The sequence below is a fragment of the Palaemon carinicauda genome, chromosome 8, assembly GCF_036898095.1.
Source record: "Palaemon carinicauda isolate YSFRI2023 chromosome 8, ASM3689809v2, whole genome shotgun sequence".
Taxonomy (NCBI): Eukaryota; Metazoa; Arthropoda; class Malacostraca; order Decapoda; family Palaemonidae; genus Palaemon; species Palaemon carinicauda.
In genome coordinates, this window is record NC_090732.1 from 154,198,325 (window position 1) to 154,225,489 (window position 27,165).

Sequence of the window (27,165 nt, forward strand, 5' to 3'; positions counted from 1 at the left end):
GGTAAGGTCAAAAAGCCAGATTGGCAGAGATGTCACCCTCCTAAGGGATGAGTATATAAATAGCGTTGGTTTGTATTCCAGTTACGGAACAAATGACAAATTCGGAGGTAATTTGTATATTTCCTAGCTATTTATACATACTGTACTTGCCCGCCAATCCTGTCCCCCCTTGAAGTCCTATCTCCAACCAAAGTGAGCGCGATCACAGCTGTGAGTGGGAGGGGTAGCAGGCTACCCCCTCCTACCCGCCACTAACTACCGGGATGGGCAGTTAACCCTCGCTAAATTTTAATGGCTCATCCTGTAATACCCCTATAAATAGCTAAGGTTTGTATCGCTAGTAAAAATACAAGTTACTTCCGAAATTTTTCCTTTTTTTTTTTTTATTTGCTTTAATTTTTGCACTTACTAAATTTCATCAATTTCTTCATTAATTCCACTTTTCTGGTTTACTTTGACCTTCATATTGGCTCACTAATGGCTTCTTTAAAAAATAACAATCCAAAGAAGCTTGTTTCTGCCTAGTTTTAAATGTTCCTGAAATGACTCGGGCAAATGTCATTAAACTACACAAACAGAGGACCTGTGTGAACCTTTTCTGGGTGTTTCTTTTCTATGAAATCTACCAGTTTATGATGTTAATATAGTATCTCCTTAATTTTTGCCGTTGTCGTAGTTGTATGTGTCCTCTTCATCACTACCAGAGAACTGCTCCTGAACGATGTTCAGTTGCATGGCCTCCTACACCTTCAGGCAGCCTGTCATAAGCTCCTCTTGGTATTCCTCGAGAAGATCATTAATATCGTCCTTATCGACGACCAACCCCAATGATTTCCTCAGCCTCAGGTTACAGAACCGGTTCAGGATCGTCAACTAATTTGGCTTCGCCTTCAACTAGGCCTATGTCGAATACCTCGTGCCACAGCTTCTTCCAAAAAGAGTTCAAGGTGCATCTTGAAACCTCCTGCCAAGCTTGATGGATGAGTCTGAGGCATATCACAATATTGAAAGGCTCCTTCCAAAATTCAAGAAAGGTGAGGTTTGTGCTGTCAGTGACGTTTTGTATAGAGCTTTTTGAGGTCCATGGGCTGGAGGAGAGGGTGGTGTTAGGTGGAAGGTAGAGAACTTTGATAAATGAATATTCTAAGAGGATATCATCCTTGAGGCCAGGAGGGTGAGCAAGAGCGTTGTCCAACACCAGCAGACATTTCAGAGGGAGTTGGTTCTCTTCCAAATAATATTTTACAGTTGGACTGAAACAGAAGTTTACCCCACCCCCCCAGGCATTAGCATTAGCCCTTCACATCAACGAAAGCTTCTACTTTAGCACTTTGTGGGGCTTGAAGGCATAAGGAGTCTCCGAATGATACACCAGTAGGGGTTTGACCTTAAAATCCCCACTGTTGGCACAGAGTGCAAGGATAAGTATGTCCTTCATAGACTTATGACCAGGCAGCTTTTCCACCGTGATGTATGTCCGACGAGGCTTTTAATTTTTCCAGAAAAGACCAGTTTGGTCACAATTGAAGACTTACTGGGGATTGTAGCCTTCCTGGGGTCAATTCGTCAAATTTCTTAACAAAAGCTTCAGTTGCTTTCATGTCCGAGCTGGCAGCCTCCCATACCGCACCACTGAATGAATGCCAGTCTGTCCCTTGAATTTCTAAAACCACCAGCGTGAAGATTTGAACTGAGTGGGTGTCTGCTGCGATGCCCTTCTCCTGCGTTGTCTTCAGCCAGAGCATGCAAGAGATTACCCAAAATAGCGCTGGCCTTGTGGCAGATTATCGTCTCAGTGATTATGTCTCCTGCAATTTCCTTGTTCTTAATCCAGAGGAGAAATCTCTCCATCTCAGCGTGAACGTGCCTCTTACTAGAAAGGACAGTCATGCCTTTAAAAGTTGTTGCTGCTTTGATGGCTTCCTTCTGCTTAAGGATAATGCCTGTCGTCAATGGATTTCAGCCATATTCCTTAGCGATCACACTCAACTGTATGCCAGCCTCATATTTCTTGATTATCTCCAGCTTCGTCTCCATAGAAAGCATCCTTTTCTTCTTTCCTTGAACATCAGTAACATTTTTGGGACCCATAGCTATAGAATTACGGGCTGAATAAAGCAACATGAAAACTATAAGTACGAAATCGAAATCACCAAAAAGAATTTAATCTGAAGGAAAGCGTTGCCAAAGCATAATGGTTGATGAACAATGATACTTAGATGAATGATGGGAAAGATGCTGACCAATAGAAGAGGAGGATCTTACAGCTGTAACTAGCATCAGGGTAGGGAGATAACTAATGGGACAGCAGGACGATGGTGGTGAGTTTACAGTTTGTGCAGTGCAAATTTTGAAGAGTTTTTTGCAACAAGAATGCTCAATAATGTAAGAATAAACTTTAAATATTTGGCCATTAAAAGTAATGGCAATATAATGCAGTAAAAATTAATAAATTTTTAAAAGTATTTCACTTATTAAGATCAGTTACTGTAGCTTTAGGAATTCTTAGTATGGCTGTTGTTACAGTAACCTCAATTGGTTAGGGTAATTAGCTGACTGAAAATCTGAAAAGAACTTGAAATTGTTTGTTGGTAAAATAAAGAAAATGGATTATAGGCTATAGAATACTAATTCAATTAATATCTAAATACAAGAATTCTTACTAACCTATAGCCTAGCTATCTAGCAATGATAGAACAAGCTGATGGAAAACTTGACAGGTTGGGAGTTGCAGGTTGGTTATGAGATGGCTTACCAAAACGATGTTGAGCACGAGAACTTCCCAGCTCCGGACTCACTCTGAACATATTTGCTTAGTATGGTGGTGGGTTACTGCACAGAGGTCTAAAACTGTATGACGACCTTGGCGTACCTAACTATCAAAGGCATGTACCTCTTAAAAATAGCTTTACGTACTGGCTGAGAAACAACCTAGAGGAAGAGATATTAATTTTCTTTTGTTTAAAGGCCGAGAAACAGTAGCTCTGATATCAGGTAACCAATACACCCTCTCTGGCCTTCGTCCAGTGAAGAGCACTCTGTAAGGAAAGAAATTGAAGTATGGCAGCCAGCATCTATAGACTTCAGCTCTGGACTCCATCCCTGCCAGTCATTGCTCAAGTGTTTCTGGTTGCATTCATTCCCTCATCATCCAGTCCGTCTTTTATGTGCCCCATGCCAATTCAGCATGGTTTTCATCTCCTCTCTCCAGTAAGAGAATCCTCACCAACTCATCCAAATGTCTACTACCCGTTTTCATACAGGCTGCTAATGCAAGAGGCTATTTCCCACCCATGTCGCACAATCTTAACCAGGCAAGTACTGTACTGAAAAATAAATTTATTATTAGAATCAATTTTCTACACTCGTATTTTCCTCTCAGAACATCATCATCTATGTGTATACTAACACAATAGAACAATTTTACTTTAAGGGTAAATAAAACCACCTATGAGAAATGTATTGTTATTCTTCAAATTTAACAAATTAAAGATTCTCACAATGACACCAGTAGTATGGGATGGGTTTACACTTTTTATGATCAAAATGATTGATTTTTCTGTGATAGTGTGAACACTGACTTTCATTGATTCAATCTCAATGTCATATACATAATGATTCATACCCATAGTAAGATCCTCACGTGATATTTTTTACAAGTACTGTATACTACACTAAATTAAAGAAGCGTGTAATATTAGGATTATGTAGCTAGTAAAGTGCAAAATGTCCACCAAGTCTAATGCAGTGATGCACTACACACCAAATTACAAAATTTTAATGGAAAAAAATAATAGTGACTATAGAATAAAATTCAGCAGAACAAAATCTATGATACGATGTATTGTTATGCATTAAATAATGTATGAAAAGTGAAGTCAACAGGTGACTAAGTCGAGCTTCATTTAAGATTTTACAAAGTTGGGAATTACCTTCCATTCATTGCAATTAAAGTTAACAAGGTAAAGAACACAAAAACTAAAATAAATGTTGAATAAACATAAATTCTAAAGAGCAAAAAAAAGTATATGCTTGCAGCCACAGACAGCAACTATAAAAGTATAATTCAAGGCTACAGTATTTCTAAAACTACTACTTTAATAAGCTTCTGTCTAGCACTGTAGTGATATTATAATGGTACACATGAGGATCTAAAGGGCAAGGATGCCAAAATGTTATGGAGAAACCTGTATAAAATTCATGAAATCTTGAGTATACAACAGAAAAACAGCCGAGTTTAGTGAGTAAGCTGAGGTTACACATGAAGAGGTCTGCACTCTTTTAAAGCTGTCAGACTGCACTTGAGGATAATGTTACTTATCCACCTATGGAGAATGCATTTTCCAAAAAGTGAAGACAATTCACATGTACTTCCGACCAGTTAACAGATAAAAAAACAAAAAACAAATGCTTAGTAACAATTTGGTAGATTAAGAACATGTATTTAAACAGTTCAATGAGTGACCAGGAAGTACCTAGATACTCTCTTGTTAGTTACTGAAGATATAAAATTTTATTGTTTATGATCCATGCATACATAACTCATATTTCACTTATGCTGTACTGCCTGGTACATATATGTCATAAGTAAAATAAAAGATATATATTTGGGTGATTAAGTTTTTAATGTTCTTTGGTCTTATATCTTGAAACCCTGCCAAAAATTCCTTTTCAATACTGTCATAGCAAGACAGCATTTTAAGCTCAATATTCTACTTATTGTACTTCCATCACTGATTTTTACCATGCTAAGGATAGTATATTAATTGTTCTAATTATTCCAGCTTTGTAGTTGCTTTGATGGGTATTATAGAGCAATTAGCAGCACTTAATAAAGACTAATTTTGGATATATAGAATTCGGGAATGACGACTTCAAGACTAGCAAATACCCTTCAGAATGCCTTCGCACTCATTACAATTCCAACGAGGAAAAACATGGCCACCCTCACTCAAAGAGTCATTCCTTAAAACAGTTGATTACTAAATTCAATTATTGAAGTGCTGTTGCAAAGGAGTTATACTGTAATAATTTTACATTAAATACCATATTGCTTACATGATCTGATGTACATTTATGGGCTGAAAAAATAATGTCATTACAAGGTAATATTTTTTTACTATTTACTGTTACTTAAAAGGTTGAGTATCTATCTTTATCAGCCTGTCAAATCTTTTGATGTGTAACATGAAGGCTAAGCTAATGATTGTTGTAAATTACCTTATTTCATTAATTACAATATGAAGATTTAACCAGTAGTGTAATTTTATTCTTGTTAACAAAGCAATGTTTAAAAGGCTATATGTAAATATTCTCCAAAGCATAATGATTAATTTGTTTTCAATTTTCAAGTTCTTTGGAATTTTCACACAAGCCAAATGTGTAATATCAAATTTCTTGTAGCATTACATTATTTTTCTAATCATTCAGTAGCCAAGATCTTGTATCCTATAAGTGATTTTCCAATATATTGAAATAAAAATTAAACACAAAGTCCTTGCATTATATTTCAGTGTAATGGGTCCCTTTGATTAAGTACTAATCAAACTGTCTTTTACGAGAAGACCACCTTTAATTTGAATTATTTTCACATACTTTTTACTACAGTCTTCTGTTACGAGATATACTATATATTGCTGATTTACAAATTAGTAGTTTATTCATACAATAATTTCAGCATAGCATTACTAGTTTACAATTTGAATACACTTATATAATCTGTAATCTCCTTGACCAATGTCTATTGCTGATCTTATGACTTTTAATTTACTGCAAAATACTGTAAGGAGCATATATATAAGACATTGATAATAAAAAGTATTTTCATCACTGTAGTTTTCACCAAATAACAATAAAACTAATTTACTAAACATACCCAAATATAATAACATTAGGAATGCAAAATAAGATGAGTTATTCTCATCATCCCCTATGTTATATACAGTTTATTTTATCACAGGTAAAAGTAGAACAAGTCTTGTACAAATGAATATCTGCAAGAAATAGTCTTGGTGCATACAAAAAGATTGTTTAATGTGCTCTGCTAGGGTGAATGTCAGGTTAAAAGGTCAGTTACACTCACATCCTAGTCATTTTTAAATACAAGTTTCTACACATTAACATTATTAAAAAGAACTCTTTCAAGTGCTTCATTCCAGTTAATAGGTGCTTTTTATTGATAATTTTAGTCAGATATCAGGATAACCCACTATACTGTGTTTCTTTATCATCATACAATTATAGACAAAAAATAAAAAAGGAATGGGAGAATTATTAAGAAATAAAAAGTGGGAGAATCAAATGGATTAAAATATAATTGCAAGGTATGATGATACAACATGACTGCATACTCTAGAAAAATAACTAACTGTGTACTAAAGTGATTAGGACAATAGTTTCCAACTTAGAGATCTGATTATGAAATGAAAATGTGAGGTATCTACATCAATCACTAATGAAAATTCCCATTTCTAATCTTAAGAGGGAGCCTTTCCGTGATTATCATCAAAGGACTAGATCAAACTGTAACATATACAACAATAATAAATTCAGTAATGTTACTGTATGAAACATCACGAGATTATGTACAGAAATGAAAGAATCTACTGCTAAAAGTGCTTGGTCTTCTTCAAATGTGGGAAATTACATTATAGCATGGCTATCTTCATCCAAGTGAAGACCACTCATTATTTTGGTAACAAAGGAATAAAATTGGCGAAGTATTTCTCCTACTTTCTTTAAAGCGAAAACACTAATACAGATTAACTACAGCAATTAAAAATTTAAGATGTACTATAACAAGAAGGTGTATGGATGTGGCTAAGTATTTCTGCACACTCAAACTACAAATCTAAAATACATAACATTTAGCACAAAAATATTTGCTAAGCACACATTGGATGGCTTGTTTGGATGAGATGTGGAATGAACTAGGTCAAGAGGCTATAAGAAGAGCTTAATTTGGGGAGGATAAGAGGACAGTAAAGTACATTAAAAAAAAAATTGAGCCATAAGCCAAGGTGTTGGCCTTACATATTATGACCATTTATGTTCCAAACACTAAAGCATTTGTAAGCACAGTACCACATAAATTTACATCAAAATAACTTTGATGTTATCATTTGTTAAAATAAAACAAAACTTTTACCCATTAGTTTATGGGATGTTTGCAATTTATCCATGAATAAAAATGCTTTAGCGTTTAGTCCACTTACTCAGACCAATGTACAGTACATTAAAATTATTTGGCAAAAACTTTCCCTTTACACATAACAGTTTCATTTGTACATGAATCTTTAAAAAATTACATAGAAATAGTAACATATTTGTTGTATAAACCCATTATGCTTTATAAACATTAAATATGTAGAAATAATTATCGCATAGTTTATAATTCATCTAAAAGTTAGCATACATTGAAGTATTAATTGAGCTTAATTCATGTACCACCTCACCTGTTCTCACTGACTTTTCACTCTGAGCTATAATAAATGTTTATGCTGACTCTTTCATTTAATCATATAGCATATAAACTTTAATTATTTGAGGCAATTTAAGGAAAATCCTGTCAATTAATCTAGCAAAAATTCAAAATATGTCAATTATGTTTCAGTTTTGCATCACCAAAAGAAAATATGTTTTGATAATCATATTATAAAGGTGAGCAATTACTGCATTTATTTTCATAAATAATTGAAGCCTTTCTTTTGTGTATATTATAATATATCCTCCAAGATAAGAACATTTGACTTATGAACTTTCAGAGACCAAAACCTGTGCATGCAATAAATAAACATTTTCCATTCTTTTAAAAGTACTTTATCATGCCAAAATAGCTATAAGGATTTGTTTATATATAAATTGGATTGCTTACTAGTGTTAAAAAAACCAGCTGTCAGTAAACAATGAAGGTTAGGAGGTTGAGGGCAAACATTAATCAATTTGGACCTTTCAACTTAAGAACCCCAATTTTAAGACGTATCTCATTCATATGTAGAAGACTCTCTTATATAGGAAAAATGGGTGCTATTATAGTATGCTATCTACCGTCTAATTTCTACTATAGTATGGTATCTACCACAAAGTATTTTATCTACCGTCAATGTTAATCCTCCTGTTTGATGAGGATTATCAAACAGATTACTTACCACCAGTATGTTATCCTCATTGGACTTTAATGATAGTTTAATAATATTTATTGGAAGGACATCATGGATGCATAATTATAAACAGTTTGTAGGTTGGGTTAGGTTAGGTTAGATTAGGACATGGGTGCATAATTATAAGCAGTTTGTAAGTTAGGTTAGGTTGGGTTAGGTTAAGTTGGGTTGAGTTAGGTAAGGTTAGGTTAGGTTAGGTTATCAAGTCGGTATTGATCCTCCTTATTAGAGGCGGATTAGCAAGTAGACCGTATCCTTAGGGACTGATGGTGGGTATCATACTATAGTCAGAGAGGGGTGGTAGATAGCAAAATCCGCGGTAGATAGCATACTATAATAGCACCGAAAAATGTGTTTGTTTATCATGAGCCAACCTTCTTTATCTATGGAATAACAATAAAAAAGATTAATTTTAACTCATAATAATATTCTATATTGTATAGATGGGAGATGGTAGTAAGCTTGAAATAAATTTCAGCATTACTACATTATAACCAAAGAGTGAAGCAATTACAAATTCTATATTCAATGCCAATATTTTTTTTTTTTACCAAATGGCTTAGGGTGGTGTAAACATATTCATGGAATATATTTGTATTTTTTTTTAAATCTTGATTTGGGCATTCGCTTGTTACAAAATGGAATTTTAAAATTATGTATGGTCATATAAAACAAAAGGCACACGCTGGTCTCAGCGCTAGGATTTTGACAAGAATTACATATTTACTGCTTATCATTGTACGAAAAGTAGGTAAATGAATACCAGTGAAAATTCCTGGAAATCGTTCAAAGGACATACTGTAATCAGTGCTGGAACAGCAGCATATTTCAACATCTATTTTTTAAAACATGATAACAGATGAGGTAGCAAAAACAAGAAACATAACTGCAGCATTTTATCTCAAGTTGAGCACCCCTTTTACCTCTTCTTAGTGACTCTTCCTTTAATGTGTAATTGAGTACCTCAAGTTTCTCAAGCACTCTTAAAATAAAGTGTGTAATTGGGTACTTCAGATTGTTAAAACATCGTTAAAATACTGTATGTATGAGAAAAATTAAAATGATAAAATTTTGGTTTTATTTGTTTGACCAAGATATTTACATGATTACTGGTCCAGCATACAGCAGCATAACAAAACAAATTATATTAAAAAAGGTGGGGTGGGGGCTGAAGTGCTTTACTTATAAAATTGTGATACAAGTTTCAAAATAATAATTTATATCTCCATATATTATATCTAAAACTTCTAAAATATAAAGTTTTTTCTCACAACCAATCCACTCCATAGCATTGCCTATTTTAGAAATTAATCCACAAAGAATGAGGAAATCTGTACAAAAGTTTAAAATGTTTTCAAATAAGTGACTGATTAAAGACCCTTATTAGACCTAAATACCAAAACCACTATGCCACTGTTTGCCAATTTTCTTTGCTTTTATGAGTACAATGTAGTTGATCTTATTTTCTATAAATTACGGTAAGGATTCTCATGGTATCTAGCTTACTATTTCAGGAGGGAGTTAAAAGCTTTATTAAGACCACCTCCTAGATTAACTATATATATCTTTGGATAAAACTAGAGCATCATTGGCACACAAAGACCATTTTAGTAGGGTGATAAATCAAGTTTCGGCACATCAAGGTCCTCTACTATCTCTCTCTGCTCCTGAAATAACATAACATAAATATAGTGTGCCGGTCAAAAAATTAACAGTACCTTTCTCATATATTTGAAAAGTGCCTCACTACAGTTCAAATGAAATCTGGTGTCCAAGCATCAAAAATCAATGAGATGGATATTTTATTGCAAATGTTAGAAAGGCTTAACTCTCAGTGCTCAATTAATTTTGTACACATGTACAACAACGACGTAACATCTTATTTGGACAACAACTTGTTTTTATAAATATCAGATAACAGATTCAAGAAAAACATGATAACTAACCAGCTTGTATTAATCTTTGCTTACGGATGTGTGTTTCATTGCTAGCTGGAGGGGCTGGAGTGCTAGCAGCAGCTTCCATAGTTACAACTTTGTGTTCCACCTGAAGTACAATATCATTATTGGTTTACAGTATACAGTATTTACAATATATCTAAGGTGTTTTTCATAAGCATTTATTGAATTATATTTAATATCTGCATATATTTATCCACTAAAATATAATGAAGAAAAGTAAGTAAAAGAATATTTTATCCCTAGAAAATACAAATATACATTTTAAAAATTCCACTGTAAACATGCTTTAGAATCATTGTTATTCAGCAGATATCACAAGATTGTTAGGAGTAAAAGAAAATCTTTTCAAGCAACAGATAGGAAACCTACAGCTTTGGTAGAACTTAGTTTGCTAAAATACTTTCACCATAAAACTGTAATTATGGTTAAATATAAAAAAAAAAAAAAAAAAAAAGATTGTTCTTATGGTATAAATTCTATTCCTTCAATAATTCTTACCTGTGAATTACGTAGCTGATATCTGTAAAGATTGAGGTTCTTGCCTAGACCTTCAAAATAAAAATACAGTTTTCTCTTCCCCCTGATATATCCTTCCCTACCTGATGACCAGATAGCACAGTATTGTACCTATACTGTGTAGTAAAAATTGTACCTGCTGGTTTGCATGAATATTCTAAGCTTAGCATAGTTTCTCTGTTTGACTTTTATGTATGTAGGATTTAGCTCAGGATTAGCAAGGTATGCCTACTCCTGCTTGCTAAATGCTTGTGTATGTTAAACTCTGGTAATATATTTTCATTTGAAGACATAGACCCACATGTGCTTTGTAGTGTGTGTTAGGGTTAACAATATGAATGAGAAGATGTTAAGGTCAAATTGGTGACGAAGAAAATGTCTGATTAAAAAGGGAAAGAATATGAAGAAAGAAGGGACCCCCTTACAATAGTGTTTCTGAGGAAATTTCAGTTAAGGTTTTTTGCCTTTATCTTTTTCTAGCACTGCAGAGGTTAGTTGGCTACGAGTGTTAGTACTTGTCTATCATATTCCTTCTTACTGCCTAGCCTACTTTTTTGGAATCATATGTGTGTATGTAAATAGCATAAAGTTTTTGAGTTGGTTGATCCTTCAGTATTTCTACTCGGATAGAGTACAAAATAAACTCAAATTCTGCAGAACAGGTTTTGATTTCTTTTTTCCCTCCATTTTTCCTCAAACATAGAGCCTCAAATTCTTTTATTACTTTAGATGCTTCCGCAGCAAAACCCTCACACTCCCATATTTCTAGCCTTCTTTAAGATATCTAGAATTTGCAGCGCAAAAGACCAAGATGGTAGTCTGGATCACAATGTCCCTTCTCTTGCCATAGTAAGTGTCTTTAAGCAACCACTTATCCCTTATTTACCGAGATGGTAGGCTTAATATCATATCACCACTCTTAATTACATAAGCCACCTTTCAGTCTCCTTTTATCATGTGGTTGGCGTGAGAAATTGTAAAATGCCTTTAATGACAATTTTTTATTTTTATTTTGAATTACTGTAATCTATTAAAGATATGCTAAAGCCTTTTGACTGATTCTGTACGCCAACCTTCTGGAACACTTTGATAACAGAGGCCAGAGATCAGGGTATCATTCCCTTTGTCAACAAAACGGGGCTACCAACATCATCCTGTTGTTTTTGAAAATTCTGAGCTTTTTCATCATCTGTCGAATCATGGCGAAAGGTGAAAATGCGTGAAGAACCGATTCAACCAGTATTTTAAAAGGGCATTTACCTTCCATGGTAAGGTATCTAGAACTGGTGAACAAAACATCTCTATCTTTTTAATGCTGTACTGTAGACCCAAATGGTAATTTTCCTTTGTTTTTAATAAAAACTGCAGATTTCTTGGCTCCAAAGCTATCTGTTATTTTGCGAAAGTTAGCAAGAAGAGGAGCTTTTAGCACTTGCTGGAGAATTGGTAATGTTACTCCTCTAGGTAAATGTGTTTGTGGTAGCTCAAGTCCAACTGATTACCACCCAATTTCCATAACTCCCATATCATCGAAAGTTTTTGAACGTCTTCTGGCAAAACGTCTTTATAGGTTTGCTGAAGGTAATCATCTATTCCCAAGTTTGCAATTTGTTTTTCGAAAAGGCCTTGGAGCATGTGATGCCATTCTTACAATCTCCAATGATGTACAGAAATCCCTTGATTGTAGTCAGGAAATTTGTATGATTGGCCTTGATTTTAGTGATGCCTTTGAAGGTGTTAATCATGAGGCTCTCGTTTTTAAACTCAAACAGTTGGGAGTGGGTGGGTCGTTTCTTAGCATTATTATTGATTTTTAAAGTAATAGATCTCAAAGAGTTGATGTTGATGGGCACCATAGTGAGTATAGGAATGTGATATCTGGTGTTCCACAGGGTAGTGTTTTTGGCCCATTACTTTTCATACTATATACACATGACATGTGGTTTGGACTAGAAAACAAGCTTGTTGCATGTGCAGATGATCCTACTCTCTTTGCATCAATTTCATCCCCTGAATGTAGATTTGGGGTTGGTGAATCCCTTAATAGAGATCTAGCTAAAATTAGTGCATGGTGTAAATTATGGGGTATGAAGTTGAATCCTAAAAAAAACTCAAAGTATGATTGTAAGTAGGTCAAGGACGGTGGCTCCTCAACATCCGGATCTCAGTATTGATAATGTTTCTTTAACTCTGTATGACTCTTTTAAGATTTTAGGTGTGATTCTCGACAGCAAATTTACTTTTGAGAAACACATTAGGTCTGTGTGTTCTTCAATTGCACAAAAAATTGGCTTATTGAGAAAGTCTTACAAGATTTTCAGTGATCAAGCTATTATGAAGAAGTGTTTTTATTGTTTCATTCTACCTTGTTTTGAGAATTGTTCTCCTGTCTGGTCTTCAGCTGCTGATTCTCATCTTAATTTGTTGGACAAAAACTTATGGTCTATTAAATTTCTTATTCTTGATCTAGATATTAATCTTTGCCACCGTCGTTCAATTAGTTCATTATGCATGTTGTATAAGATTCTTCATAATTCTGACCATCCTTTACATTCAGATCTTCCTGGACAATTCCATCCTGTTCTTAATACTAGGCAGGCAGTTAATTCTAATAGCCAGGCATTCTCCATCATGAGGTTCATTACTACACAGTATTCTAGAAGTTTTATTCCAGCTGTGACCAAGTTGTGGAATGATCTTCCTAATCGGGTAGTTGAATCAGTAGAACTTCAAAAGTTCAAAGTTGCAGAAAATGTTATGTTGAACAACCTGACATAAGTCTATTTATAGTTTATATATGACATATCTGTTTTGACGTTGTTGCTGTTTTTAGAATGACTTACTGTTAATTTGTTCTCATCATTTTCTTGTTTCCTTATTGGGCTATTTTCCCTGTTGGAACCCTTGGTCTTATATCATCTTGGTTTTCCAACTAGGATGAATGGTAAGCGATTGCGACACAGTTCCTATAGGCCCTGCTACTTCCTGCTGCTACTAGCCTTGGTGACTGCTGGGGTAGTAGCAGTAGGGGATTTGCTATATGAAGCTTCATTTGTGGCAGATAGTGGGGAAGGGTGGGCTGTGGCACACTAACAGTACCAACCAAAATTGACTGAATCCCTCATCAGGCTGGGAGGAGCATAGGGAAGAAAAGTCCCCTTTTGTTCTTTTTTTATGTCGGCTACCCCCCTAAATTGGGAGGAAGAAGTGCTTCGGTAGATAGATAGATCCTTACATGTACGGAGATTAAAAAAGATTACATTTGAACACTCATTAACGTATGCACTGCTCAGCTAGGCTACAAAATTGACCAAGATATAAGTCCATTTACTGTGGTAAAAAAGTACAGCTATATTTGTTTCAGTGTTGTATACTGTATATGAAATAAAAACACATTGAATATATATCTTTTCCATTGTTTACAATTTAAGATGATCGAAACAACCATCGACGGTTTCCAAATTACCGAATTATTTAATACTTGAACTATCATTTTTATTTTACCATATAGAAATATGTAGTTGTCTGTAAAAAAATATTTTTCTTATATTTTATTTACTGACGATTTTAATATATCAAAGTTTAGGGGGGTTTCATCCCTGTTGCCAATGCATGTCAACTTTATAGACTTTGGCTTTGCAGGGCTAGACTACAAAGCATGGGAAATTATTGACATTTTCAATTCTTCATGAATTTTTGTGCAATTATGTTTACCTAGTCATAAACCAAAAATGGTGCAATGTAATGACATTTCAGTCATATTTCTTTTAACGTCATTTGTAACAACTACAGTAATATTTTACTAACGTACTTAAGTAGAAATGAAAGCAAAACAATTGTTATTATCCAAATCGGTTGTTCAAAACAAATCTGATGTTTTTCGTTCACTTGTTTATAGTTGATGTGTTACTAACGATACTTTTATCATTCTCCTTTGGTTATTCAAGTTACTGAACTCGAAGTTGGGAAAAAGAAGTAGAGAAATAGATGTTACTTTATCATGATCTGGTCTCAAAAGAGGATATTGCACGATGTGATGAGGTTATATGGAGTTGGTGGAAGGTTGTTGCAAGCAGTGAAAAGTTTATACAAAGGTAGTAAAGCATGTGTTAGAATAGGAAATGAAGTGAGTGATTGGTTTCCGGTGAGAGTGGGGCTGAGACAGGGATGTGTGATGTCGCCGTGGTTGTTTAACTTGTATGTTGATGGAGTGGTGAGAGAGGTGAATGCTCGAGTGCTTGGACGAGGATTAAAACTGGTAGGCGAGAATGACCATGAATGGGAGGTAAATCAGTTGCTGTTTGCGGATGATACTGTACTGGTAGCAGACACAGAAGAGAAGCTTGACCGACTAGTGACAGAATTTGGAAGGGTGTGTGAGAGAAGGAAGTTGAGAGTTAATGTGGGTAAGAGTAAGGTTATGAGATGTACGAGAAGGGAAGGTGGTGCAAGGTTGAATGTCATGTTGAATGGAGAGTTACTTGAGGAGGTGGATCAGTTTAAGTACTTGGGGTCTGTTGTTGCAGCAAATGGTGGAGTGGAAGCAGATGTACGTCAGAGAGTGAATGAAGGTTGCAAAGTTTTGGGGGCAGTTAAGGGAGTAGTAAAAAATAGAGGGTTGGGCATGAATGTAAAGAGAGTTCTATATGAGAAAGTGATTGTACCAACTGTGATGTATGGATCGGAGTCGTGGGGAATGAAAGTGATGGAGAGACAGAAATTGAATGTGTTTGAGATGAAGTGTCTGAGAAGTATGGCTGGTGTATCTCGAGTAGATAGGGTTAGGAACGAAGTGGTGAGAGAGAGAACGGGTGTAAGAAATGAGTTAGCGGCTAGAGTGGATATGAATGTGTTGAGGTGGTTTGGCCATGTTGAGAGAATGGAAAATGGTTGTCTGCTAAAGAAGGTGATGAATGCAAGAGTTGAGGGGAGAAGTACAAGAGGAAGGCCGAGGTTTGGGTGGATGGATGGTGTGAAGAAAGCTCTGGGTGATAGGAGGATAGATGTGAGAGAGGCAAGAGAGCGTGCTAGAAATAGGAATGAATGGCGAGCGATTGTGACGCAGTTCCAGTAGGCCCTGCTGCTTCCTCCGGGGCCTTAGATGACCGCGGAGGTAGCAGCAGTAGGGTAGTCAGCATTATGAAGCTTCATCTGTGGTGGAAATGTGGGAGGTTGGGCTGTGGCACCCTAGCAGTACCAGCTGAACTCGGTTGAGTCCCTGATTAGGCTGAAGGAACATAGAGAGTAGAGGTCCCCTTTTTGTTTTGTTTCATTGTTGGTGTCGGCTACCCCCCAAAATTGGGGGAAGTGCCTTGGTATATAGATAGATAGACGAGATAAATGACAGAATAATTTTGCAAGGGCAAAATGATTACTGTAATTTGCTTTATTAATCTTGGGGCCCCTGAATTACTATATTTTTAGATAATTAAAGATTAAAAATATAGAATTTATCTGGCCTCAGGAACATGAGATATAAAGAGGTTTATTATATATTTTTGAATTCATGATGTAGCCTACTGAGGGAGCGATAGGTGAACTGCAATATGGCGAGGGATTACTGTATTTTCATTTCATGGTTTTGAAGGTGATACACTTCTAAATAAAATTTTATAATTAGGAGGTAAGATCCATGGATTGTACTTACCTTTTCTAATTGTTGCTTTAGATCACTGACACCACTTGCTAACTGAACCTGACTGCCTTCCAGTTTCCTTTCTACGCCTTTCACTATGGCTATACTCTGAAGTGTAAGAGAGAACAATTAGCTTTGCAATAAGAAAGAAAAGAGGATTTCATATCAATTTGAATGAAAATAATATATATATATATATATATATATATATATATATATATATATATATATATATATATATATATATATATACATATATATATATATATATATATATATATATATATATATATATATATATATATATATATATATATATATATATATATATACATATATATATATATATATATATATATATATATATATATATATATATATATATATATATATATATATATATATATATATATATATACATACAGTATATATATATACTGTATATATATATATATATATATATATATATATATATATATATATATATATATATATATATATATATATATAAATACACACACACACACATATATATATATATATATATATATATATATATATATATATATATATATATATATATATATATATATATATATATATATATATATATATTTTTGGGCGCAAGCCATGGCGTCCTGATGGAAGGTTCCTGTTTGGTAGCTTCCTTGGGTATAAGACTACTAAGATATTCCCAGAGAATTTAACCACAGGTTATCACAGAATTCTAACTTCTGGAGCGAGTATCTCAAAGGTTTCCCTTTAAGACATCGTAATACAACAGGGGACACGCATGTCTGAACGTGCCACATAGCTATCTTCACCCCGAACAGAGTTAATGCTTCGGTGTGTAAGGACTGAGAATAGCTGGGAGCCGTTCCACAGCTAATCTCACTCGTGGCTACTACTGATACTCGAGACGTAAACAAACGGACGCCATTGCTCTGATGACGTCACGCCCGTCTTCATCCTTTGTTTAGTAGCTGCCCTACTTAGACGGATTTTCCCTGTGTTATCTTTATCGCTTTGCATCTTCGCTATGTCGTTACCTTCAGCCTCGCCTTCTTCTGGAAAGTTGAGTACAAGGTTCCAGTATTGTTTAATTAAGCTCTGGCCGTAAAGTAAATATTACTTTTCGAAATAATTGATGTTTTGTGGCAGAGCTGTGCCTCTACCGGACCCGCCATTTTATGGCGTCGTTGTTGTTATGCATGTCTTATTTAGTTAGCCACAACAACGCTTCCGGCATTATATACTAATCGAATACATTAGTTTATTTAGTCTTCATAGCTAGGAACTTTTATATCGTGTTTAGACGCTTTTTATCGGTCATCGATTGACCTCATACCAGTCGGCTACTATAGCCCCCAGGCCAGGAGCCTACATACAAGTGTTCATGCATGATTTATTAGTGATCCTAGACTAAGTTATGAAGATAGTGGCATTATTATTTTACAATACTTTTGACAGTGATGCAAATGTTTTCGCCTTCAGGGACCATATAGGGGATAGGCTAGTCAGTGATTCTTTCTAGCCTAACCTAATATTAGGACCCCTATATGCTTCCTTCATCCCCTGCCTTGGCATTCCCTCTATTTAGCCTTGATCCCTTTTCTGAGTAAAGGGATTAATTGTCTAATAGAGTATATATCGCCTCTCTGTCCTCCCTAAAGGAATGAACCCCCTTTAGGGCTGCGTCTGAGAGTGAGGTTAGGCTAGCCTACCTCTATGGCTAGGATAGTCTATGACTTTCCTGCGATAGCGATATGTCTTCTTCCTTGCTAGTTCAGGACTTTTAGCCCTGTTCTAGGTCGGGTTAGGAAGGTTTCTCTGTTCCATGCTGAAACTGTACTCTTGCACCGTTTTAGCCGATCAGCCTGATCTTAGGTTAGGGAGTGTCCTCCCTTCCCTTAGTGGCCGCTCTGGTACAGAAACCCTTCCTGGGAAGACTTCTCTCTTCTCCCTCCCCACCTATCTCTTGTATAGCCTAGCCTATGCTTAGGTTAGTTTATACTCATCTGTCCCCTGTCCTACAACTCCTCCTTAGGGTGGAAGAGTAGGGCAACCCGAGCTTCCTTGTGCAGTCCACTCTGGTACATATACCTTCATAGTGTCCTATAAGGTTAGTTACTAGTATAGTTCTGCATATGGGAGTCTCCCCCCCCCCCCCCTCTTGGGTGTTCCCTAGCCCTCCCTTGGGCTACCTAGCTCCCGGTCCCTAGTGACCCCTGCTCATGGATGTTAGAGCCTGCCTCTATCATGGGTACACCCCCTCAGGGAGGGGGAGGGATGTCTGGAACCCTGACGGTACTTCCTGCATCCCTTTCCCCCCTCCCCCTGTCTCTCTATCTATCCGGGTGCCGGTCTCTTGCCGCCTCTACTGTCGGCAATACCTGCCTCCTACTTGGTGACTTCCCTACCCTTGCCGCCAGCCCCCCGTGTACCGAGGGACTGCCGGCTGCCGCCGGCTACTACCGGCGGCTCTCCTACTCCTATCTAATCGTCCGCTTGCCGGTCGATCACCGGAGTGCCGGCATATACTGCCGGCAACCCGATACTGCCTTTACCATCCTTATCCCAGTCACCAACCTGGCATCCTCCGACTGCCGGAGCCGCCGCTTCCTGCCGGCGTGCCGCCGTTGTGCAGGCGGCCGCCATCCTGGTATTTAACTGACTTTTGAAAATTGTCTGTTCTAATGCCAAAATCTATGCTGGAGCGAGCCCCGGCATGCCGGCGGCTTGCCGGATGCCCCGGAGGCGTCAAGAATACTTGCACCCCCTTACTGTAGCTATCATAAGACTAGGATAGCCCTATATCGCAAACAGATAAGCTGCTTCTGCTATTAAGATCAGTACCTAGTACTGCTCTATTAGTGATCATGCTGTCTCTTTGCATTCTTCTAATTCCAGCATGCTATGTGCATCTTAGCACGGCTGGTTGCCAGAAGCAGTTACCCTTTAATGAGGCCTTCTGGCTCTTAACTGGGAACCGAATGAATTCGATCCCAATCTTGTCCTTGGTTTTCCATGGAGTTCCAAAATACTGGGAATTCTAGGAAACTATATCCAATGATCTCGGTCATTTGGATTATCCAAGGACCAAGCTTATGGTAGCCAGCCGGGCGAGATGCATGGAGCATGTTCTCCTTTACTGTTTTCATTCTCTATGCATCACACCTTCTTTAAGTTAAAATTAATGATTAATATTAACTTAGTTTAAGAGCCATTCTTATGACTCCCCCATACTCATTTTCTCTTTCTTCCACAGGAGGAGCAGATGAAGTGTGACTTCGCCTTCTGCGCTGTGAAACGCCCGCAGTTTTACGGGCATACGGCTTGCAGGACTCACGCCCCTTGTGCAGACAAGAAAGGGGATTTGAAGTTTTGGAATCCACTGGATTGTACGGTCTGCCAGGCCCACCTAGTTGAGGCCTTCCATAACCCTCCCTCAGCGGAGGTTAGAGACATTTCTCGTGAAAAGCTGCGCAAGTGGGTGCGTGGCTTTCAGAAAAATGCTACTGGACCGTACCTGGCCACCGAAGAATTGAGGTCCCTGTTGTTCCCTAAGGCCTCCCCTGACTCAGTGGTACCAAAAGATGCAATCCCCACTGTCCAAATTACAGTGGAACCTGATGTGGTCATGGCTCAGTCCATGCACGAGTGTCGTTTAGATTCCGAGGATGATGAACAGATCTCAGACGTCTCGGAAGACACGGAGAAGACGCTTATGGCTCAAGGAGCCGAAGAGGACGAAGACAAGGTGGAGTACACCGAGTCGGAGCTTGGAGCTGCCCCCTCGTCCATCCCTCCTCCTACTCCTACACCGACGGAAATGTCCATTCCGTCTACCTCCTCGACTCCGGATCCTTCTTCTTCTACCCAAGAACTGATCCGGCTGATTAGAGCCGTCATGGACGACAGGCTGAAGGAGAACCAGGAGTCCATCAGGTCGATGATTGGATCCAGAGAACCGAAGAAGATTTCGGTCAAGGATCTCCCCGCTTGCTCTCATGCCAACCCGTGGAGGTATGCAGAGCATATGGTTATTGCGACCGGCAGGATCTTTGTTAGTGACAAGATCGGCACGGTCCCGTTGGAAGATGTGGAGTTCTTCCCAAGCTTTGAGGCCTACCCGGACTGTTACGTCCGGCTTCGTTCCGAACCTGCCTCGAAGGAAGAGACCGAACCTAAAGAAGAGATAGTGTTCGATCTCACAAAGGCCCAGGCTATGCTAGCCTCCGCATTTAAGAGTAGGGGCTTTACCTGCTCTAAGCTTCCGGCTTTGAGCAAGAAGCATCCTACGTACGTTGCACCTGACACTGCGGTTCTTCCTTTCTTGGAAAAGGCCTTAGCTGCATGCCTTAAAGCGGCGGAAGAAGGGAAACCCTGCCCTGCACTGGAGGAGTGCAGACCCTTCTCCATCGTGACCCCCCCTGACGCTCGACACTGGAAAGATGTTCAGCATACTTTCGTCGTGGGAAGGCTCGATCCTGACGTCGCCGGACGTCAGTTTAATGAAGACCTCCCTAAGCTCAACGATCACCTCCTTCGCCGGGAACAAGACACGAAGGAGAGGCTTGCGGCATCTCTTTCTCATCAAGTCCAACTGGAAGTGATGGCCTGTGACACTAGAGTACCAGATCACTACATGGTACTATCCAAATCCCACTTACTGACAGTAATGAAGGACTTGTACCACTTCATAAAGGCTCGAAGAGCCTGTCGTGAATTCGTGTTTGCCGGTGCCACCGTGAAACACGAACCCCGGAGGCTGATTTCCTCCAACATCTGGGGAAAGCACCTGTTTCCTTCTGACCTTGTCAAGGAAATAACTGACAGAGCCGCCACGGAGAATAGGAACCTTCTCCACAAGTGGGGCATGTCCAGAAAAAGGAAACCCTCTCAGGACGATGGACCTCAGCCTAAGAGGAAACCTCAAAAGCCAAAACCCCAGCAACGTCAGCAACGACGTCAGTTTCCGGGACCCGCTACCTCCCAAGTGGTTGCCCAACCACAACAGACCTTTCAATTGGTCCCCCAACCGGTGTTGTCACAGTCACCGGTCTTCACCCCTGCCTTTGAGCAACCATCCACTACCTTTCATGCCAAAGGTAGAGGCTCGTTCAGGGGTGCAAGCAGAGACGCATCTCGTCGTCCCTCCAGAGGTAGAGGAGGAAAGGGAGCTAGCGGCCGAGGCAACAAGTCCTCGGGACACCAGAAGCAATGAAGTGCTTCCGGTGGGAGGAAGACTCCGCCAATTCCAGGATCGTTGGACCTTCGATCCCTGGGCACACAGCATCATCAAGAACGGTCTAGGCTGGAGTTGGACGCAACCACCCCCAATCTTCCAGCGGTTCTTCCAGCAATCGACCCCCCTTCTGGAAGAATATGTTCTAGACCTCTTGAACAAGAAGGTGATAAGGAAGGTAAAGTCCACCAGGTTCCAAGGGAGACTGTTTTGCGTTCCCAAGAAGGACTCAGACAAACTCAGAGTCATTCTGGACTTATCCCCCCTCAACAAGTTCATAGAGAACAACAAATTCAAGATGCTGACGCTTCAACAAATAAGGACCCTTCTGCCTCAAGGTTCCTACACGGTCTCTATAGACCTGGCGGATGCCTATTGGCACATTCCAATGAACCATCACGCTTCCTCCTACCTAGGATTTCGACTCCAAAGGAAAAGCTACGCCTTCCGGGCCATGCCATTCGGCCTCAATGTGGCCCCTCGGATCTTCACAAAACTGGCGGATGCCATAGTACAACAGCTCCGCCTAAGAAACGTCCAGGTGATGGCCTACCTCGACAATTGGCTAGTCTGGGCTCCATCGCCCGAAGAGTGTGCAAAGTCTTGCAACGAAGTTACCCAGTACCTAGAACACCTGGGATTCAAGATCAACGAGAAGAAATCTCGCCTCTCTCCAGCTCAGAAGTTTCAGTGGTTGGGAATCCACTGGAATCTTCAGTCACACCGCCTTTCCATCCCCCAGAAGAAAAGGAAGGAAATAGCAGGGTCTGTCAAGCGACTACTGAAATCCAAACGCATTTCAAGACGACAGCAGGAACGAGTTCTAGGCTCTCTACAATTCGCCTCAGTGACAAACCCAGTGCTTCGTGCACAGCTAAAGGATGCCGCGGGAGTCTGGAGACGCTCGGCATCCATCGCTCGAAGAGACCTCAAGAGACGGCTTCCAAACAGACTTCGACGCCTCCTAAAGCCGTGGTCGGAAGCAAAGGCCCTGAAAAGGTCCATTCCTCTCCAACACCCTCCTCCATCACTCAACATCCACACGGATGCCTCACTGGAAGGCTGGGGAGGTCACTCCCACCTGAAACAGGCTCAAGGGACCTGGTCTCCACTATTCAAGACGTTCCACATAAACATCTTGGAGGCCATGGCGGTCCTTCTAACTCTGAAGAAGTTATCCCCGCCGCCCTCGATCCACATCCGTCTAACCCTAGACAACTCGGTGGTAGTTCGTTGTCTCAATCGCCAAGGCTCAAGATCGCCCCAGATAAATCAGGTGCTTCTCCCAATCTTCCGTCTGGCGGAGAAGAAGAAGTGGCACCTGTCTGCAGTTCACCTACAAGGATTCCGCAATGTGACAGCGGATGCTCTATCTCGGACAAACCCGATAGAGTCGGAATGGTCTCTAGACGCAAGATCGTTCTCCTTCATCTCTCACCAAGTCCCAGAACTTCAGATAGATCTCTTTGCAACGAGCGACAACAATCAACTTCCTCTGTACGTAGCCCCGTACGAGGACCCCAAAGCAGAAGCGGTGGACGCCATGTCACTGGACTGGAACAGGTGGTCCAAGATATACCTGTTCCCTCCCACCAACCTTCTGTTGAAAGTCCTCTCCAAACTGAGAACCTTCAAAGGGACAGCGGCCCTAGTGGCTCCCAAGTGGCCCCGGAGCAACTGGTACCCCCTGGTCCTGGAGCTGCAGCCCAAGCTGATCCCTCTCCCGGGCCCAGTTCTCTCTCAACAAGTACAGAAGTCGACTGTCTTCGCTTCATCATCGAAAATCAAGGACCTTCATCTCATGATTTTCTCTCCCTTGCCGCAAAGAAGAGGTTTGGGATCTCGAAGAAAAGTCTAGACTTCCTAGAGGAATACAAGACCGAATCCACGAGACGGCAATATGAATCATCCTGGAGGAAATGGGTCTCCTTTGTCAAGGCAAAAAATCCTAAAGAAATCACCATTGATTTCTGTATGTCCTTCTTCATTCACCTTCATGGACAAGGATTAGCAGCCAATACGATTTCAACCTGCAAATCGGCCTTGGCTAGACCAATTCTATATGCTTTCCAAATTGATCTGTCCAACGACATCTTTAACAAATTACCAAAAGCATGTGCTCGCCTACGTCCAGCACCCCCTCCGAAACCGATCTCCTGGTCACTAGACAAGGTACTCCATTTCGCCTCCAACTTGGACAACGATTCATGCCCCCTCAAGGATCTGACTCAGAAAGTTATATTTTTATTTGCTCTCGCTTCGGGAGCTCGAGTCAGCGAAATAGGGGCATTATCAAGAGAAGAGGGACACATCCTGTTTACCGATTCAGGAGAAGTGACCCTCTCCCCTGATCCGACGTTTCTCGCTAAAAACGAATTACCCACCAAAAGATGGGGCCCTTGGAGAATATGCCCCCTGAAGGAGGATGTCTCTCTATGTCCAGTAGAGAGTCTCAAGGTCTATCTTCACAGAACTTCGAACTTTGGTGGAGGCCAACTCTTCAAAGGAGAAACATCGGGCAGCGACCTGTCACTGAAACAATTAAGAGCGAAAATCACCTACTTCATTCGCAGAGCGGATCCGAACAGTACACCCGCTGGTCATGATCCTAGAAAAGTGGCATCTTCTCTGAACTTCTTTCAGAGCATGGACTTTGAAAGCCTTAAAAACTTTACGGGCTGGAAGTCCTCGCGAGTTTTCTTTAAACATTATGCGAAACAAGTGCACGAAGTCAAACATTTTGTGGTAGCCGCAGGTAGTGTTATGAAACCTGCACCTAACTCTGCGTAGAACAGTGAGTTACTTGGGCCTCTAACTCTTCGGGTGCCTATGTTGACCCTCGAGCGATTCATAGTGATGTCTAAAAACACTTAGTGCTTTTATAACTGTTCTTATCCCAGGTGAAATGTCATAGTGTCACACAAGTGCCGCATGCCCTGAGCATGATGTGTTGTTTAAAGACTTGCGTTCCTCGAGAACGAGTACCTACTAATCCTGAAATTCCTTTTCAGATTCAAGAGCAAGCCTTTATTTCTATGTACATTATTATTACTGTAAATGAACTTTACTTTTGCTGTAAATTATTTAATTTCTGCATTGTGAAATAAAATTTCTATTTTATTACTTATGCGTCTCTTTCAGCTCCTACCTACTATGAAATACATACTGTCATAGTTTTATTTATTCCTCCTTTCTTATGGTCATGAAGAATTTAAGATGTCTAATCCTAAATTATATTCACCCTGTCTCAGTAAGGTTCCTACACGAATACTTACTTCTGATAACCAAGAGATGAACTCTATACACAGTGCCCAACCACCACTGGTCTAATTCAGAATGTTCCTATACAAATATCAAACATTCTGCTTCATCTCTAAGTTCTTCAAGTTCTTCTGTCAGGATGAATAGCCCTTCAATACCACTTTGACTTCGGCATAGCCCATGGGAACTTCCTACCAAAGGGGGGCAGGATACTTCGTTCCTATGGTTCTTTACCTAAGATTACTTTGCTGTTTTGTCAATGCCTAGGCACTTAACACTGGGGGAAAATCTACCACGATACATTGATTCTCTGGTACTCTTCCATCAGGACGCCATGGCTTGAGCCCAAAAAACGGATTTTGAGCGAAGCGAAAAATCTATTTTTGGGTGAGATAGCCATGGCGTCCTGATGGACCCTCCCTACTACTTCGTCCAGTTTTGTTCCCACCCTACACAATTGTATCATGGTGATGGGCAGCAACTGGCTTCAGGATGAAGACGGGCGTGACGTCATCAGAGCAATGGCGTCCGTTTGTTTACGTCTCGAGTATCAGTAGTAGCCACGAGTGAGATTAGCTGTGGAACGGCTCCCAGCTATTCTCAGTCCTTACACACCGAAGCATTAACTCTGTTCGGGGTGAAGATAGCTATGTGGCACGTTCAGACATGCGTGTCCCCTGTTGTATTACGATGTCTTAAAGGGAAACCTTTGAGATACTCGCTCCAGAAGTTAGAATTCTGTGATAACCTGTGGTTAAATTCTCTGGGAATATCTTAGTAGTCTTATACCCAAGGAAGCTACCAAACAGGAACCTTCCATCAGGACGCCATGGCTATCTCACCCAAAAATAGATTTTTCGCTTCGCTCAAAATCCGTTATATATATATATATATATATATATATATATATATATATATATATATATATATATATATATACATATATATATATATACATATATATATATCTATATATATATATATATATATATATATATATATATATATATATATATACACACATATATATATATATATATATATATATATATATATATATATATATATATATATATATATATATATACATACAGTAGAACCACTACATACAATCTTAATTCGTTCTGGGAACTGCTTCGTATGTAAAAACAATCGTATGTTGGGGCAAATAGTCCCATAAGAATACACTGTAATTTGTATAATTCGTTCCACAGCCCAAATACCTATGATAACCCCTTAATAAATTACTACACATAATTACACATAACAATAATACAATTGCATTATATATGAAAGTTGTAAAAAAGAATAATTATTAAGAAATAATGAATAAAAAGGGGGTTTTTATTGTCACTTTACCTTAGAGACAGGCCAACGCAGGTGTAGAAATTGCTACGCAGGAGGAGATGGATGGTTGGCGAGGAGTTAGAGATGGTGACTGTGATAACGTACCGTAACTTACTCAACTTACACTACGTGAACTTTAACCTAACTTAGCTTATTTATTTTTTTTAAATGTTATTTTCTATTTTTCTTAACAATTTTTTTTATTTTTAATTTCTAATTTTCATCACTTTCACTCAATTCAATTCTAGTTTTCTTTGCTTCACTTTCTTTCTCTTCATCACGATCACTAGACCGCTTTGTAGATTTTTTAAACAAACTATCGAGAGAAAGTTGCTTGGTATGGCTTTTGAGAATTTTTCTGAAATGGGTTAAATAGACATCATTGAATCGCGAAACTACACGGCAAACCTGAAATTTCTGTGGGTGATACTTATCAATGAAATCAACCACGTGTTGATGATATGCTAACATCTTTTTTATTTCAGCCAAACTTAAGATGTGCTCTACCTCCTCGATGTCCTCCGACTCACTCAACTGCACTTGGAACTCATCATGCTGCATGGCATGTAGCTCCTTGAGTTCCTCGGTGGTGACCTCTTCATGATGCTCCTCGATGAGTTCAGTGATGTCATCTTCATCGACCTCCAGACCCATGGACTTGCCAAGGGATACAATCTCTTCTAAGTCCTCCTCTACCGCAAGCACAGGTTCAGGCTCAGGGCCAAAACCTTCAAAATCTCTGGGAGAAACAGCATCAGGCCAAAGCTTCTTCCAAGCTGAATTCAAGTGTCCGTCGAGTCACTCCCTCCCAAGCCTGATCTATGATCTTCAAGCAGTGCACGACATTGAAATGGCTCCTCCAAAATTCACGCAAAGTTAAGTTGGTGCTTTGCGTGACATTAAAGCACTGCTTAAATAAGTGCTTGGTGTAGAGCCTCTTAAAATTAGAGATGACATGCTGGTCCATGGGCTGGAGGATAGGGGTGGTGTTAGGTGGAAAATATAGCACTCTGATGAACTTGAACTGGTCAATGATAT

General features: G+C 39.0%; 1 protein-coding gene across 3 annotated transcripts in view; it reads right to left on the reverse strand.

Moving 5' to 3' along the window:
• Positions 1-3,451: 3,451 nt before the first annotated feature.
• Positions 3,452-27,165, reverse strand: part of LOC137646039 (EF-hand calcium-binding domain-containing protein 14-like) — a 444,979-nt gene continuing 421,265 nt past the window's right edge. For all 3 annotated transcript variants that reach the window (XM_068379179.1, XM_068379180.1, XM_068379181.1), the window contains exons 7-9: positions 16,284-16,379; positions 10,106-10,205; positions 3,452-9,826 (exon numbers count right to left, since the gene is read on the reverse strand). In XM_068379179.1, coding sequence (XP_068235280.1) covers positions 9,798-9,826; positions 10,106-10,205; positions 16,284-16,379 — 225 coding nt within the window. In that variant the 3' untranslated portion in view covers positions 3,452-9,797. The remainder of the gene's footprint in view (positions 9,827-10,105; positions 10,206-16,283; positions 16,380-27,165) is intronic.